The sequence below is a fragment of the Scyliorhinus canicula genome, chromosome 13, assembly GCF_902713615.1.
Source record: "Scyliorhinus canicula chromosome 13, sScyCan1.1, whole genome shotgun sequence".
In the NCBI taxonomy this organism is placed as follows: domain Eukaryota; kingdom Metazoa; phylum Chordata; class Chondrichthyes; order Carcharhiniformes; family Scyliorhinidae; genus Scyliorhinus; species Scyliorhinus canicula.
In genome coordinates this window covers 117348700-117366262 of record NC_052158.1, presented here as the reverse complement: position 1 = coordinate 117366262, position 17563 = coordinate 117348700, and the positions used below count along the sequence as shown (strand labels likewise).

The 17563-nt window shown below is 41.5% G+C and overlaps 1 protein-coding gene across 3 annotated transcripts in view; it reads left to right on the top strand.

Annotated features, from left to right (window-relative positions):
• The window catches only part of dis3l2 (DIS3 like 3'-5' exoribonuclease 2), a 413639-nt gene that overhangs the window by 136854 nt on the left and 259222 nt on the right, over positions 1-17563 (top strand). For all 3 annotated transcript variants that reach the window (XM_038817596.1, XM_038817597.1, XM_038817598.1), the window contains one exon: positions 13501-13750. In XM_038817596.1, the coding sequence (XP_038673524.1) occupies positions 13501-13750 (250 nt within the window). The remainder of the gene's footprint in view (positions 1-13500; positions 13751-17563) is intronic.

Below are 17563 nucleotides of genomic sequence, written 5' to 3'. Positions count from 1 at the left end.
GCTGCATGCACATTGCCTTGTATACTATGTTTCTAATAAATAGTTTATAATTAATGCTAATATTTCATAAGTAATGTTTAGTTTTGGGAAGATTATTGTTGTGCAGGCAAAGTAACTGAAATGCTGGGCTTTAGAGATTGCCAGAATATGCAAATGAAAATGACATTTCAATAGCTTACCCCTATTTAATAGAGTCAGAGTGGAAGAGATGGAGCCATTAAGCTGAAGATGGCTTCCTTAAATGGAGAACCGGGTCAAGATGTCCAGAAAGATTTTTTGTTTTGGGAATTAGAGCTAAATTATTTCAAAATACTGTGAACCTGAATTGCTGAAAGACTGTTGTCATGGAGATCGGTAAAGCTTATGAAGGTTCTCTGGTTTCACAGTATCTGAGTGCTCAGCAGCAGGAGAAGAGTTTAATGCAGATGTTAGTTGCAGTTTGGACCTTGTGTGGGTTGCAGCTCACCAGAAGTCCTAGGAGCCATTTGGTGCAGTTAGTCCTCAGGATAAGTCCTGAGAAGGTGGCAGAAGGTTTCTGGCTCCCTATTAGAGGCAGTTAGGGCTCCGAGAAACCCGAGGAGCTATTTATAGCCAAAAGACTGAAGAAACCCTGGGACACGAACAGCTTAGTGAAGCTCATGGTCTGTGAAAATGTTGGAAGGATGTAGCAGCTAGATGCGGGGAGTGCAAATTTGTAAGCCCCGTGTAGAGGAGATTGAACCATCAGGAGTGTGCAGTCATTGATGCAGTCCGGAAGTCAGAGTGGTTTTTAAGGGAATTCAAAAACTAGATCTTTACGTGAAGAGTTGAAATTCCTCGTGAAGGAGACATCGTTTTAATTAGACATTTTAATTAGACATCAGTGATCACTGATATCTAGGTGGATTGTTGCGAAAACTGTGATTTATCTTGGTCACACCTGCTGTTTTTAATGTGTAGTGTGGTGTGATTTACCTCAGTTTGCCTGTTAATTCATATTTCCCTCATGTTGGGCAGGATTCTCTCAGCCCGGGGCCGGGCCGGAGAATCCCCACGACTGGCGCGAATTGCGCCATGCTGCCCCGACGCCGGCACGTGATTCTCCGCAGACCCCGGTGGGGGCCTCCGATTTGGCGGGCCCGCCAATCGGCGGGCCGACCTCTCTGGCTGGCAGCCTCCTTTCTTCCGCGCTGGCCTCTCGTCCTGCGCCATGTGGCTTTGGGGCCGGCGCGTTGAAGAAAGCCACTGCTCATGCGCGCGTTAGTGCCGGTGCCACTGCGCATGCGAGCGTTGGTGCCGGTGCCACTGCGCATGCATGGATCCCGCAGCGCCCAGTTGACGTCGGGATCGGCAGCTGGAGTGGCGTGAATTGCTGGTCCTGAGGCTGTGTTGTCGCCATTGATAAACAAGACAGCATTTCCGACGACGTCAACACTTAGCCTCATGATCACAGAATCCCACCTGTGAATTCTGAATGTCATGGAAATTGTAGATTGTTTTACTTTTATGACATTGTTCAGTAAAGTTTATTTTGTTTGCTTAGTGGCTTTATAGCGCTAGTGAGTGTCCTGGGCTTGTCTACTGTAAACAAAAATGTTACTTCCCTAACCGGATTGTAATAACTCATCAGTCTTTTATCTTCATCAGTTGAAAAAGATTCTGCTGTACCACTTACACCTAATTTGTGACCACAAAGCAGTGCATGTTAAAGGTCTGTAACTGTTACTGTGGCAGCAGTGATGACTCTTTCATTCTGTTCCAGTTTTCTCTGCCACCTTTATTTCAAGAAGGGTGCCAGTGTGAAGGCTGTCTATTGGGTGACAACAGAAATTCCCTCCGGCGATACTTCCATCACTTAGAAACCAGTAGACAGCTAAAGAGCACATCAATAGCAAGCCATGTTATCACAACAACTATCATGACAAAAACAATAAGCATATTCAAACAACTCTTCTGCTTGCTGCACTGTTCTGGAGAAGCTGTGTAGTATACCTCTTAGATGGTATCCTGTTTTGTCACTGCATTGCGTGCTTCACAACATTTCTACAATCCAAATGAGAGTTATCAGGTTAATGAACAGTTCAGATAGCTGTGGAGGATCACCTACAGTAGTAATGGGTTGAGAGGGACCTTGCAGTTTCTTGGCATTAGCTTCAGCAGCTGTGGCCAGTTAGGCATGAGGAAGGCTATTGGCAGAGAGGTTGGTGGTGGTGCAAGCAAGCTGTGATCCTGAGAGAGAACTGGTGGTACTTCTTCAATGGAGCTGAAGCCATTTTCATTGGTTGATGTCTCCCAGGGTTTGCTGGAGAACAGAATGCAAGAGTGACACAAGACCCTGTAAGTCTTTTCAAAATTGGTCCCCAAAGCAAAGATTACTTCCATGCCAAGACAATGGCCTGCTACCAAAGACATCTGAACTTCCATAAGCTATCATAACTGTCTAAGGATGCTCCATAATTTTGGAGCTGCCCATGTTGGGCAAAATGGTCTCCACACCTTACCCAAAGCGTTGAAATTGTTGGAGCTGGACTCTTCCATGTTTGTGACTTTGTGCCGACATCTAGTGCACCAAATATTTCTCAATGTGTGTCTGAGTCTTCAGGAGCCTGTGTCCTCGGATGCGGTACCTTCTGCAGCAAACCAGCAGATTTCCAGGCCTCTGTCTCAAGTCAACTGAGTGACTATTTAATAGCAATATGTTCGCCCTTGGTGATGTCATCCAAATATATGACGTCAGGCTAAGGATACCCAACTTTACCTTACCACCAGCGCTCTCAAGTCATCTAGCAATTTGCAGACCAAACATCCCTTTTCCAGAAGGGTGCATAAAAGCATTAAAAAAACATTCCTGCAGTTAGGGCTCATAAAATGTAAGTGTAATTGTGACAAAAGTTGATCATCAGCAGTAAATCTGACAATTAATTGAGTTTGCATCCAAAAATAAGTTTGCTTTATAAAAAAGATTATGCTGTAAAACAGGTTGTTTTGTTGTATGTACATGTCCTTATCGAAGCACATAATGACTTGGCAAAATGGCTGTGTCTATCACGATACAACTATAGTCACACCAGATACACTAAAAAAAAGTTTGTAAGAACCTAACCCTATCAAATGTAATAACCTACCACTCCCAATAAATAAATAAATAAATGCTACTGTAATTTAGAGTAGACCACCAAAAGGAAGTTCCCACTAGTATGGATACTCTTGAGAACTTCCATAAATTGTTACTTAATATGACAGGTTTCAAATCGAACTTTTACAGGAAAGAACTATTGCCAGAAGCCAAAGGGAACTGTGGAAAGTTGAATTGCTTTTCTTGGCTTTAATCTGAACTTTCTCAACAGTATTTTGCTTTGTTTCTTTGCTGAGCTTGTAAAATGTGCTAAAATTGCATGTACTCTGGGCTTCATTAAGGTGCTGAAACTTCATATTAATAGGAATAATGGCTTGTGTTCAAAAGTCATTGGTATTGAATGTCTCTTAAAGAAGAAATGCCTTTTTGGACAACTTTTGATGTCATTGCAAGAAAATGGCTTACTTGCATGAGAATCAACTTAATAAATAAACCATTTTGAAATGTGTAAACTAGGCTTTATTGAATGCATGTTCTTAACTTGGATCTTGAATTTTATTTGTATAGACCTTTCCTCAATTATTTTTATGGATTTGATTTTATTACATTGGACTATAGGTACAACAATTACAAATGAAATAAACTAAATAAATTAAATGCAATCTTCTTCCACCACTGGATAGAATATACCGTAAAGAGGCTAACCATCTTTCTCCTGAACTTTTACATTTGGGTGATATTTGCAATCAGGAAATCACCCATGCTATTTTTTTTGCAGCCTTGCATATATACAGCTTTCAATACTATTATCGCAAAATGTCTGAAATGTTAGCATTATTAATTGCGGCAAATAAGATCCTGTACTTTGTAGATTTTGTTGAAGAATCACTGCCCTGTCAGCAGGAAATATGAACCAACATGAGACAACATTTGAACATTTAGTCAATGTAATGAAGTTTGTAGTGAAGCTGATTGTAAAAACACTTTGAATGTTCTTTTGTATAAATCATAATAATGTATTCTGTAAACTGTGAAGTTTAAGTAAGGAAATGGTCAACATTATACAAATTTACTCTTCTTGAGTTGGTGTTTTGTTTTCGGAGCACACAGCTGTTCCCTGGCAGAACTGAACACCAATCTGTTTTTTGACTCTCAAAGCAATTTAGCAGATCTCTGGAATCCTCAAAGGTCCATCCCAGGCACCCTCCTATTTCATAACAATATGTTCGTCCTTAGTGATGTCATTTAATATATAATGGCAGGCTAAGGATACTCGATTCTACCATACCACCATCTCTCTCAAGCCCTCCACTGCTATGTTGTCAATATGTTTGACCAGTTCCTGGATGAGCAGCAAATACTTGCGCCTAAACATTAGGATGACCAAAACTATTTTCTTTCAGCCTTGCCACTGAGGACTGCCTGTCCTCAGAACTGACTCTGCCTTTTCCCCAGGCACTGTCTCGTGTTCAACCAAACTGTTCATAATCTTGGTGCTCCATTTGACCCAGAGCTGTTCTCTCTGCCCCCACCTCATTTCATCTGTTGAAATGCTCATCTGTGCTTTTGTTACTTCTACACATGGCCTTTCCAATGCTCTCTAGGCCACCACCCATATTCCACCCACTATAATTGTGAGCCAATCCTAACTTGCACCAATTCTTGTTAGTCCATAACTCCTCTGCTCATTGACCTACATTGGCTTCTGGTCCACCAGCCGCATAAATTTAATATTTGTATCCTAGTTTTCAAACCCCTCCAGTGTCTTTTCCCCTTCCTATCTTTACAACATTCACCTGCCCTGCAACTTTTGTTGCTCTCTACATTCCCCCCATTCTGGCCTTATGCATCCCCACACCCTTCTCTACCTTTGCTGGCTATATTTTTAGCTAATCAGTACCTGAGCGATAAGAATTCCTTCATGAACCCTCTCCACCGTTCTCTGCTTCTTTGGGATTCTCCTTTAAACCTGCCTGTTTACTTTTCATGATCCTTTTGACTGGCTTGTTCTTTGGTTTGGCATTGTTTTTTGTCTGATTTGTGCTTGGGATTTTGTTCACATTAAAGGGATCACAGATGTGTAAGTTGGTATTATTTGAAAATGTAGACAACACGTGCAAGACATGGCTGCAGCATTTCTTCAAGACAGCGTCCAGTTACTTCAGCAATGATTTTCCTTCGATCGTAAAGTCAGAAATGCATCTGTTTGACGATAGTTGCAGTGTTCAGCTCCATTCACAATTCCTTTGATAATAAAACAGTCCATGGCCACATGCTGCACGACCTGTCTAACATTCAGGCTTGTCCCTCCAGTGTGAGGCAATGAAAGAGTCTGGCTATTTCCTCTTGACATTCAGTGGTGCTGCCATCACAGAATCCCCAATCATCAACATTCTAAGTTGCTCATTGACCAGAAACTGAACTAGAACAGCCACATAAATATCTAGGAGAGCAGATCTGTAAATTAAATGAAAAAGATACATCAAATGGCTTGTCTCCTGACTCCATTATCCACAAAAGTCAATTCAGGAACGTATTGTAATACTTGTGATGATGGATGCAGCTGCAAAAAAAACGCACTCGAAGCTGAACATCCATGACAATACAGTCTGCCTGATCATTCCCTTCACCACAATGCACAGTTGTAGCTACATTGTGTACTGTATACAGGATGCTCTACCGCAGCTCGCCAATGCTTCCTCAACAGCACCTCCAAAACCAGCGATCTCAACCACCTAGAAGGACAATGAGAGTGGGTCAAAGAACAAAGATAAGTACAGCACAGGAACAGGCCCTTCGGCCCTCCAAGCCTGTGCCGACCAGTCTGCCCGTCTAAATTAAAATCTTCTACACTTCCTGAAATGATTTGAAATGAAAATCGCTTATTGTCACAAGTAGGATTCAAATGAAGTTACTGTGAAAAGCCCCTAGTCGCCACATTCCGGCACCTGTTCGGGGAGGCTGGTACGGGAATTGAACCGTGCTGCTGGCCTGCCTTGGTCTGCTTTAAAAGCCAGCAATTTAGCCCAGTGTGCTAAACCAGTCCCTGGGTCCGTGTTCCTCTATTCCCATCCTATTCATGTATTTGTCAAGATGCCCCTTAAATGTCACTATCGTCCCTGCTTCCACCACCTCCTCCGGCAGAGAGTTCCAGGCACCCATTACTCTCTGTGTAAAAAAAAACTTGCCCCGTACACCTCCTCGAAACCTTGCCCCTCGCACCTGAAACCTATACCCCCTAGTAATTGACCTCTCTACCCTCGGAAAAAGCCTCTGACTATCCACTCTGTCTATGCCCCTCATAATTTTATAGACCTCTATCAGGTCTCCCCTGAACCTCTGTTGTTCCAATGAGAACAAACCGAGTTTATTCAACCGCTCCTCATAGCTAATGCCTCCATACCAGGCAACATTCTGGTAAATCTCTTCTGCGCCCTCTCTAAAGCCTCCACATCCTTCTGGTAGTGTGGTGACCAGATTGAACACTATACTCCAAGTGTGGCCTAACTAAGGTTCTATACAGCTGCAACATAACTTGCCAATCTTATACTCAATGCCCCGGCCAATGAGAGCAAGCATGCCGTATGCCTTCTTGACTACCTTCTCCACCTGTGTTACCCCTTTCAGTGACCTGTGGACCTGTACACCTAGATCTCTCTGACTGTCAATACTTTTGAGGGTTCTACCATTCACTCTATATTCCCTACCTGCATTGGACGTTCCAAAATGCAATACCTCATGTTTGTCCGGATTAAACACCATCTACCATCTGTCCGCCCAATTCTCTAAATGATCTAAATCCTGCTGTATCCTCTGACAGTCCTCATCGCTATCCGCAATTCCACCAACCTTTGTGCCGTATGCAAACTTACTAATCAGACCAGTTACATTTTCCTCCCAATCATTTATATATACTACGAACAGCAAAGGTCCAGCACTGATCCCTCCTGAACATCACTAGTCACAGCCCTCCAATCAGAAAAGCACCCTTCCATTTCTACTCTCTGCCTTCTATGACCTAGCCAGTTCTGTATCCATCTTGCCCGCTCACCCATGATCCTGTGTCACTTCACCTTTTGTACCAGTCTGCCTTGAGTGACCTTGTCAAAGGCCTTACTGAAGTCTATATAGACAACATTCACTGTCCTAACTGCATCAATCATCTTTGTGACCTCTTCGAAAAACTCTATCAAGGTAGTGAGACACGACCTCCCCTTCACAAAACCATGTTGCCTCTCTCTAATACATCTAGTTGCTTCCAAATGGGAGTAGATCCTGTCTCGGAGAATTCTCTCCAGTAATTTCCCTACCACTGACGTAAGGCTCATCGGCCTGTAGTTACCTGGATTATCCTTGCTACCATACTTAAACAAAGGAACAACATTGGCTATTCTCCAGTCCTCCGGGACATCACCTGAAGACAGTGAGGATCCAAAGATTTCTGTCAAGGCCTCAGCAATTTCCTCTCCAGGCTCCTTCTGTATTCTGGGGTGGATCCCATCAGGCCCTGGGGACTCACCCACTGTAATATTTTTCAAGACGCCCAACCTTGTCTTTTTGGATCTCAATGTGACCCAGGCTATCTACACACCTTTCTCCAGACTCAACATCCACCAATTCCTTCTCTTCGGCGAATGCTGATGCAAAGTATTCATTTAGTACCTCACCCATTTCCTCTGGCTTCACACACAGATTCCCTTGCCTGTCGTTCAGTGGGCCAACCCTTTCACTGGCTACCCTCTTGCTTTTTATGTACGTGTAAAAAGCCTTGGGATTTTCCTGAACCCTATTTGCCAATGACTTTTCGTGACTTCTTTTAGCCCTCCTGACTCCTTGCTTAAGTCCCTTCCTATGTTCCTTACAGGGCAACAAAATCATGTCACATACTGTCCCGACTTCAACAAATATCGTTGTTTCTTCATTGTCACTTGGTCAAAATTCTTGTACTCAGTGTCTCAGTGATGTGCAGGCTGCGGCCTATCTTGGTTCTGAGTGCGGCCCATGAGTCATATTGTTGACCATTGCCCATGTGCAGGGTTGTCACATTCTGCTGATTTCTGTCTGTTTTTTTCTTACCTGTATGAAGTGATACGCATGTAAAGCAAGGGCAGGTAAAGTGAAATGCATGCTAATTGGACACAATATTGACTGAAAGTTGTGCACTCCCTCTGTGTCTGAAGTGCAAATATTTATTTAGAACTATTTGAAGTTGACAGTTTTAACATAAATGATTAAGCATTTTCTATAACCCGTAATGACATATATGGCATGTATTAAATGTATTTAATATTATTCATGGGGTCATGGCAAGTGAACAAGCCTGATTTTAATCTCGAGTCCCATTGAGATGAAGGTTGGGTCATTCATGCAGCCCACTCACTAGCCTAGGTTGCCCATCACTGCTTTACCTAATAGAATTGTTGTCACACTTCACTATATGGACGGCGGCAGCAAATAAGACTTTAAACTCCAACCTTCTTGAGGGAAGCTAGAGATAGGCAATGTGTAGGCCTTACTAGTGATGAGCATAGAAAGGCTAACAATAGGGCAGGAAAAGACCATATATAATTCCTTCCTCAGTGTTCTTTGTCAGATACAATTAATCTGCTGAGCAATAAATCTGTTACGATTATCCAGATCCATTTCCAAGCTTTTTAGGTTGTTTGGCATGATGCAGTCTGGTTGTAGATTAGCATTAAATAAATGGTCTTGAAGTTTCTGCATTATTTCTGTCCAGATAACAGCATACTTTGGTGGGATCAAATGAAAAAGTGCAAATAATTGTGAAATTTTAAACATTTAAACAAGTTGTGCGATTACAACTTAACATTTGAGAATCCGTGCCCTCTTAAGGTGGTTCAAAAGTCCCTTGATCCAAAGTGAACCCCCTGCCCACAGAACTGGCCATGCCCCCATGTAAGAACGCAGATCTTTCAATTATACCTGATGTGTTAGGCAGGTTGGTTCGACGTTGACTGCAACTGGATGTAGGGAAGCTAGAAACAAACGTCTGACACCGGAGATGATCCAACACTTTTATATAACTATGAACTGCTGTACATGTTCAGCTATGGGTTGACACTCTACTAATCCTACTGATGACCTCTTACTCGACCTCTTGGCTCGACCAACTTAATAGCTACCATATGGCAGTAATGCCCACTAACTTGTGCACTCTGACTGTCTCAGTATCTGGGTCACGAGAGAGCGGGAGTCTTAATGCCCTGTGGGCTTTATAGTGGTGGTGTCCTGTCTGGTGATTGGTTGTTCTGTGCTGTGTGTTCATTGGTCATCCTGTGGGTCAATCACTGCCTGTCTGCATCTCATTATATACATGAGTGGATATTATGACAAGACCCATTCAGTGATGTTTGTCACATTGCATTCACTTTCTCAAGAAAGGTTAGCCACGGGTATACAAACACATCATTAATAATCTGGACCAGTCAGTTGAAGCCAATTTAAAAAATAAAGCCAAGGGCATGAAATTTATGATTGACCGGGAGGCACAATGTTTAGCACTGTTGCCTCAAGGCGGCAGAGACCCAGGTTGAATTCCGGCCTTGGGTGACTTTTTACCCGTGTCTTTGAGGATTTTCTCCGGGTGCTCCGGTTTCCTCCCACCAAAAATGTGCCAGTCAGGTGGGGTTATTGGGTTACGGGGGTAGGCGGGGAGTGGGTCTAAGTAGGGTGCTCTTTCAGAGGGTCAGTGCAGAATCGATAAGCTGAATAGCCTCCTGCACTGTAAGGATTCTATGATCTGCCCTGTACTGATGCTGATCAATCAGTTACAAAATCAATTTTAAAAAATGTTGAGAAAGGAGTTCCACTTTTCTGTGTGTTGCTCAAGGTTGCCCTAATTCAATCTTGAAACGAGTACAATCAACTCCCCTTCTTGATTGGGCTAGCATGGGATATTTAATGTTTGGACTTTTGTTAGTATTTTCTGCAGAATATTCAGCATAAGTTTCACCTCTAAAACTGACACAGTGCCCTTTGGGTGAAATGTGTTGACAGTGTCCCATGTTGTCGACAGCACATGCCCAATATTGGCTTTCCTTCCAGCCCCTGCATAGATATCCCCGGAATCTGCCAAGGATCTGTCCTTAACTCCTTCCTCGTTCTCATCTACTTCCTTATGACTGCAGTGTCTGAAGAGTGGGGTCAGTTTGCAAATGTCTGTTGAAACCATCCAACAACTGCCACCACTGTCTTTCTCCTCTTGCCCTTCCTGTTTCATATCCAGTATAGGGTGAACTGAAATTTGCTCCTATTAACTATCAGGAAGACTGAAATCATAATTTTATGCCTCCACCACAACCTGTATGCCTGTCATTAACCAGACTGTAACTTTAATGTTGTATTTAACCTTGACCTCAGCTTCTGACCAATGTTCTCTCCATCACAAAGCCTTAGCCCATCTACTGCTGAGACGCTTTTCACTTATACTCATCTATTCCAGAGCCCTCCTGACTAGCCTCTGATTCATCATGCTCTGTCAATATCAGCTCATCCAATATTCTATTGCTCGTAACCTGCCCTATATCAGCGTTTTAACACAGTTGACTGTACCATCCTCTAATTTATCTCTCTTGTTAACCAACTTGGTGGGACTGCTCTGATCCCCTTCCATTCTTATCTATCTACTCAGCCAGAGAATACACTTGCCATGGCTTCTCCTCCTCCTCCTGTCCCACCATTACCTCTGATGTCTGTCAAAGATGTATCCTTGATCCCCTCCTATTTCTCATCAAATGCTGCCCTCTGCAACATAAGTCAAAGGCACATTGTTCATTTTCCACAAGTTAACTGACAGCACCTAGCCCTACTACCCCATCACCTTTTTCGACTCATCCACTGTTACTAAGCTACCAGACTGCTTATCTGATATCCAGCACTGGATGGAGCAGAAATTTCCTCTAATTCAATATCAGGAAGACTGAAGACATGGTTATCGGTCCCTGCTCAAAACTCTGTTCCCTGGCCACTAGCTTCATCCCTTTCACTGGCAACGTTGAAACATAGGAATATAGAAAAGGGAAGCAGCAGTAGGCCATTTAATGCTTTGAACCTGCTCCACCATTAAATTAGATGTGGCTGACCTTCTACCTCAATGCCATTTTCCTGCACTATCCCCATATCCCTTGAAGTCTTTACTATCCAGAAATCTATTGATCTCTGTCTTGAATGTACTCGATAGCCAAGTATCCCCAGCCCTCTGGGGTAGAATATTCCAAAGATTTACCATCCTTTGAAGAAATTCCTCCTCAGCCCTAAAAGGGGCACCCCATCATCTGAGACTGCTACTTGTGTCCGAACTCTCACCCAGTCCTGTTCCCCGATCACCCCTATTCTCACTGACCTAAGTTAACTCCCAGTCAAGCAACCTCCCCAATTCTCACCCTGTTTCTCTTCCCTCCATGACTTTGCCTGTCAATATCTCTGTAATCTCCTCCAGCCCTACAACCCTTTGAGATCCCTGCGCTCCTTCTGGCATTTTATGTTGCAATTATAATTGCCTTCAGTTTGTTCTGGCCAAAGCTCTGGAATTCCCTTCATGTATTTCTCTGGCTCTCTTCTTTGCTTTCCTCTTTTTAATACCTACCTCTTTGGTCAAACCTTTGGTAATCTAACCTAATTTCCCATTCTGTGGCATAAAGTCATGTCTTGTTTTATAATGCTCTATTAAACATCTAGGGACGTTTCATTACATTAAAGGCACTATGTAAATATAAACTGTTGTTTATTCTTCTGACTGTTCGTGGCGATCTTATGTCTCACAGTCAAAATTAATTATGCTGATTTAGTTTCCATTTGATATGTCATTTGTTTAATTGCAATTATTTTGCGCAATTTTTTCTTCACCTTCTACTAAGGGTTAGCTCACATGGCTAGATGGTTAGTGTGTGGTTCAGAATAACATCAACAGCACAGGTTCAATTCCTAATCCAGCTGAGGTAGACTTGGGTCTTGTTTTCTTGCCCTGCCCATGACAGTGGAAGGCAATAGCAAACCGCCACTGAAAAAGTAGCCAAGGGTGAAGCATCAACAAACAATGTGCCAAGAACCTGCCCTTGGATCCCACACAAATGGATGAATGAGTTGTCTACTGAACAGTTGATAGCCTTGATCCACTGCAGTTCTCATACTGTCACAACCGGTCCACAGCAGATGCCATCTCCCTGGCCCGACATCCCCGGAGCATCTCGACAACAAGGACTCCTACATCCGACGCCTATTCATTAACTACAACCCCGCTTTCAACGCCATAATCCCAGTCAAGCTCCTATCAAAGCTCCAAAAACTAGGACTTGGCTCCTTCCTCTACAACTAGATCAACTTCCTGACCCATAGACCACAATCAGTAGGGATAAACAACAACTCCTCCAAGATAGTCCTCAGAACCCCAAAAGGCTACATTCTTAGCCTCCTATTATAATCCCTATACACACACCACTGTGTGGCAAAATTTGGCTCCAACTCCACATCTACTAGTTTGCTGATGACACGACCGTAGTGGGTTGCATCTCGAACAATAATGAGTCCGAGTACATGAGGGAGGTAGACAACCTAGTAGAGTAATGTAACAACAACAATTTCTCCCGCAATGTCGGCAAAACTAAAGAGCTGGCATTGACTTCAGGAAGCAAGGTACTGTATACACCCCTTTCTGCATCAATGGTGCCGAGGTGGAGGTGGTTGACAGCTTCAAATTCCTAGGTGTGCACATCACCAGCAATCTGTCCTGGTCCATCCACGTCGACGCTATGACCAAGAAAGCACAACAACGCCTATACTTTTCAGGAAATTAAGGAAATTCGGCATATCTACATTGATTCTTACCAATTTTTACAGATGCACTATAGAAAGCATCCTATCTGCTGCATCACAGCCTGGTATGGCAACTGCTCGGCCCAAGACGGTAGGAAACTACAGAGAGTCGTGAACACCGACCAGTCCATCAAGCGAACCTGCGTCCCATCCACTGACTCTGTCTACATCACCCGTTCCTTGGGAAAGTGGGCAGCATAATCCAAGACCCTTCCCACCCAAGGTATTCACTCATCCAACTTCATTCATCGGGCTGAAGATACAAAAGTCTGAGAACAAACACTAACAGATTCAAAAATGGTTTCTTCCCCGCTGTTACCAGGCTCCTGAATGACCCTCATATGGACTGATCTGAACTCGTTAAACACCTCTGCTGAGTCGTACTGCTCTCCTGTATGCTTCACCTGATGCCTGTGTCTGTGTATTTACAATGTGTATTTATGTATCCCCTATGTTTTTTTCATGTATGAAATTATCTGTCTGGACTGTACCTAGGTAAACGTGACAATAAAAAAAATCCAAATCCCAATCCAGTACTTTGGTCCAGTTTGTTCAATTTAGACTTCACTTCTAAAGGTCAGAATTTTCACGATCCTCTTTTTGTGTTCCTGCAGGTTATCATACCAGAAGGACATGACTCAGAAACTAATGCAGTTGCTCAATCAGACGTGCTTGGTGAAGTTAATAATGTTAACTTTGAGAACCTGCCAACTCAGGATAAAGTTAAAGTACTTGAAACCAGTCCTGATGTAATTATTGAAGAGCAATATGATGACAGCCTTGATGAGAACGATAATGGAACAAGTTTGAAAATTGTACTTGATGGAAGTGTTGGCGAGATAAACTTCAGTCCTTCAGAAAAGGGTGAGACTGTCTTGATCGGTTAAATGTTTCTGAATTTAATAAATGTTTGTTTTTTTAGCCTGCAACTTATTTTACTTCAGGAAGTAAATAATTGGAAGGTATTGTTCAATTTTGTGCTTTTGTGGTATGCCAACTACGCGTTGGAAAAGCTACAGCCATTTATGTGGTGATTTACTGTTAAATATCTAACCTATTGTAAGAATAAATTTTTAAGTCTATAGCACAATCTTGCTGAGAATGTTTTGATAAATGTGTAGAGATGCACAAAAGCTTTTTAAAAATATAAACTTGAGAGGTTGATATTGTTCTGCATTTTATCAACTTGGTTTGTTTATTTCCACCTTGAAACATTCGTAGTTTGAAAATTCAGATTTAGAAATTTAAAAAAATAAACTCGGAAATAATTGTAATTACCATTAAATGCTTAGTTTGATTTTAATTGTGAGATAACATTTTTGACAGACCTGGTTCTCAAATACGTTTCTTATAGCAATTTATGAGCATTGAACTGACAAGTAATACAGAATGTTTGATCTATGAATTGAACGACCTTGCAATTCGGTCCTTTCAGAATTTCAGTCAACTATGTAATAGCATGTGTTATTTATACAATCAGTCAAAATATTTAGTAACTCAAACGATAATGAAACCAGAACAATTCACTTGTTTGTAATGTTAGCAAAATAAACTTCAAGGCCTTCGAAAAGGTTTATGTTGGGGTAGTAGGTCAATTTGATGTATGATTTCTTTCACAAATCAAATGTTGTAAATAGAAAGTGTTGCCAATGCGCAACAGGTGGGGAAGGAGAAGAGAATAACAGGTATAAGTCAAGTAGTTGAGATGAAATGTGCTTTCCATCTCACAAGGAAACATTTTTGGATTTGATGATCTGGCTAAAAGCTATCAAAAATCTGTAATGCTAAGAATAAAACACCAGGAATAGGAACAGACCCTCCGGACCCTGGCCACAGCAGCACTCCCATCCTCCTTAACAAGATACATAACGGGCCCAGTGGTAGCGGCCACACTGAGAACGTGGACCCAGCTGAGACAACGGGGGAGGAACTATAGACCGATCCAGAGGGCAATGAAATGCATATAAGAGTCAGTTAAATGAAGGACAAACTAAACCTCTCTGTATACTAAAGGAAATTAACGCAGTGGGGAAAAATGTGATGTGTATATACAACTCTTTATGAATATGGGAAATGCCAATAAAAAGATTTTTTTTAAAGGAATAGGAACAGGAGAAGACCATGCAGCCTATCCAGCCTGCTCTGCTATTATATATGGTCAGGACTAATATTGGGCTTCAACTCCTCTTTCCTGCCTGTTCCCTGTATCCTTTGATTCCCTGAGAGATCAAAAATATGTCCATCTCAGCCTTTCAGTGATTTCACATCCACAGCCCTTCGGGGTAGAAAATTCCAAAGATTCACCCTGAGTCGAAGTTTCTCTTCTTCTCAGTCTTAAATGATCGGTCCTTTATCCAAGTGTACCACTTGGTTCTTGATTTTCCAGCCAGGGGAAACAATGTCTCAATGCCTACCCTATCAAGGACATTCATAATCTTGAATGTTTCAATGAGATCACATCTCAATCTTCTAAATGCAAGCGAACATAGACCCAATCTACTTAGCTTCTCATCACAGACAATCATGTCATCGCATAGACCAATCTACTGAAACTAACTATACAGCCTCCAATACAAATATATCCATCCTTAAATATGGAGATCAAAATTGCTCATAGTATTCTAGGTGTTGTCTCACCAAAGCCATGTAAAATTGTAGCATACCTTCTTCATTCTTGTACTTCAATCCCTTTGCAATAAAGGCCAATACGTCATTTGCTTTTTTAAATTGCCTGCTGTACCTGCACTCCTTGTATAAGTACACTCAAGTCTGTGATAAACTACGGTGTAATCCACACTCTCAAGCTATCTTGAAGAGTGAAAATGCATTAAAAGAAGAAGAGGTGGCAAAATGGGAACCATTGCATTGGTTATGGTACTGGACTAGTAATCCAGACATGTGCTAATGATCTAAGTCATGAGTTCAAATCCCACCACGGCAGCTGGGGGTTTTAATCAATTATTTTATTATTATATTAAATATAATTTGGACACGATGACTTAAATACCTTGGTATATAGTGCATAGGCCATTGAAGGTGACATAACATGTTGACAGTGGGTAACAAGCATACAGTATCCATCACTTTATTAATAGGGACTTTATTAATCTGGGTAAGAGGAAGGAGTTTATGTTGAACTTGTATCAGGCACTAGGTTAGCCTCCTGCGTTGTGACATTTCTATGATTCTGCCAACAATGCCCACATCACATGAATAATTTTTTTTAAAACTCTGGCGTGCCTTTACTGGGACCAACTATCAATCAGTTCTTGCTGACACCTGCATATTTTAGTACTTATGCATGGCCTCGTTTTTTAAAATGTTGTCCGAGTTTTCAAATCCCTTTTATTGTCTTTTCCTTCTCTATACTTTATCTTTTCCAGCTTCCCAAACCCTCTGAGATGTCTGTTCTCTTCTAATTCTGGCCTCTTGATTTTAATTGCTCCATCATTCGCAACTGTGCCTAAAGCTTTTGAGGCCCTGAGTTCAAGAGCTACGTTCTAAACCTCTCTGCTTCTCCTCCTTTTAGATATTCCTTAAACCATAACTCTTTAACCAAGTTTTAATCATCCATCCAAATAATGCGCTATATGGCTCAATGCCAAATCACAGAATCGCAGAAATGTTGCTTTACAATGTTCCTGTTAAGTGCCTTGGGGTATTTTATTACATTCAAGTACTCAATAAATAATAGTTGATGCTGTGTGGAGAAAGCTTGCAGTTGAAGTTTAAGGTGTATGCTGTTAATTACTTCCGACATTCAAACAATAGTTACATTTGCTTTGTTGCTTGATAAGCCTATAAATAAATAAATAATGTTCAAAATTCTAAGTAATGTAAATTGAATTGCTTTGCTGGATGTTTAGATTAGTTATCACGGAAGACTTTGTTAGTGCCAGAGTTTATATCAGTCTGATTAAGCCATAAAGAGTTCCTGGAAAGAACCAATGTTGTTGTAAACATCCATCTCATTACAACCTTCATTTTGAAGATTGAGAATTGAAATTTGATTGGGAATTAGCACAAGATACTGAATGACTGCGCAAACTATTTCCATTTGGGAATTTGTGTTCCAGAATTATGTAATACAAAGTCACTCAGAATTTAGTTACTTGGGGGATGAACTCTGAATTTACATGGACCTTTACAGTATTTTTGAATAGAACATTGTAATTAACATTGGATTGTAATTTCTACCCATCTTTTATCAGTGACTCGGATAAGTATTTATGATGCAGCAACTAACATTATATCATTTGTACCGTTTGCATTCAATCTTCAACTTCAAGCCATTTATTTCATTTATTAGATTATTTCTCCACACTCTCCTAAATGTTTATCATACCAATAACATAAGAAATGGGAACAGAAGTGAGCAACATGGCATTTGAGTCTGGTCAATCATTCACTCAGGTCATGGCTAACTTGGACTTCAAATTCACTTTCAGACCCAATTCCATATCTCTTGATTCCTTTTGAGCCCACAAATCTATACATTTGAGCCGTGAATATAATTAATAAATAAATATTCACAGCCCTTTGAGTTAGAGAATTCCAAAGAATGACAGTTTTATGAGTAAAGAAACTTCTCGTCTTAGTTTGCCCCGTTGTTCGAGGCCTTCTGATTAGGGAAGCATAGAATGTTAACATTCAGGCAAGCAAGCAATTGGGAAGGCA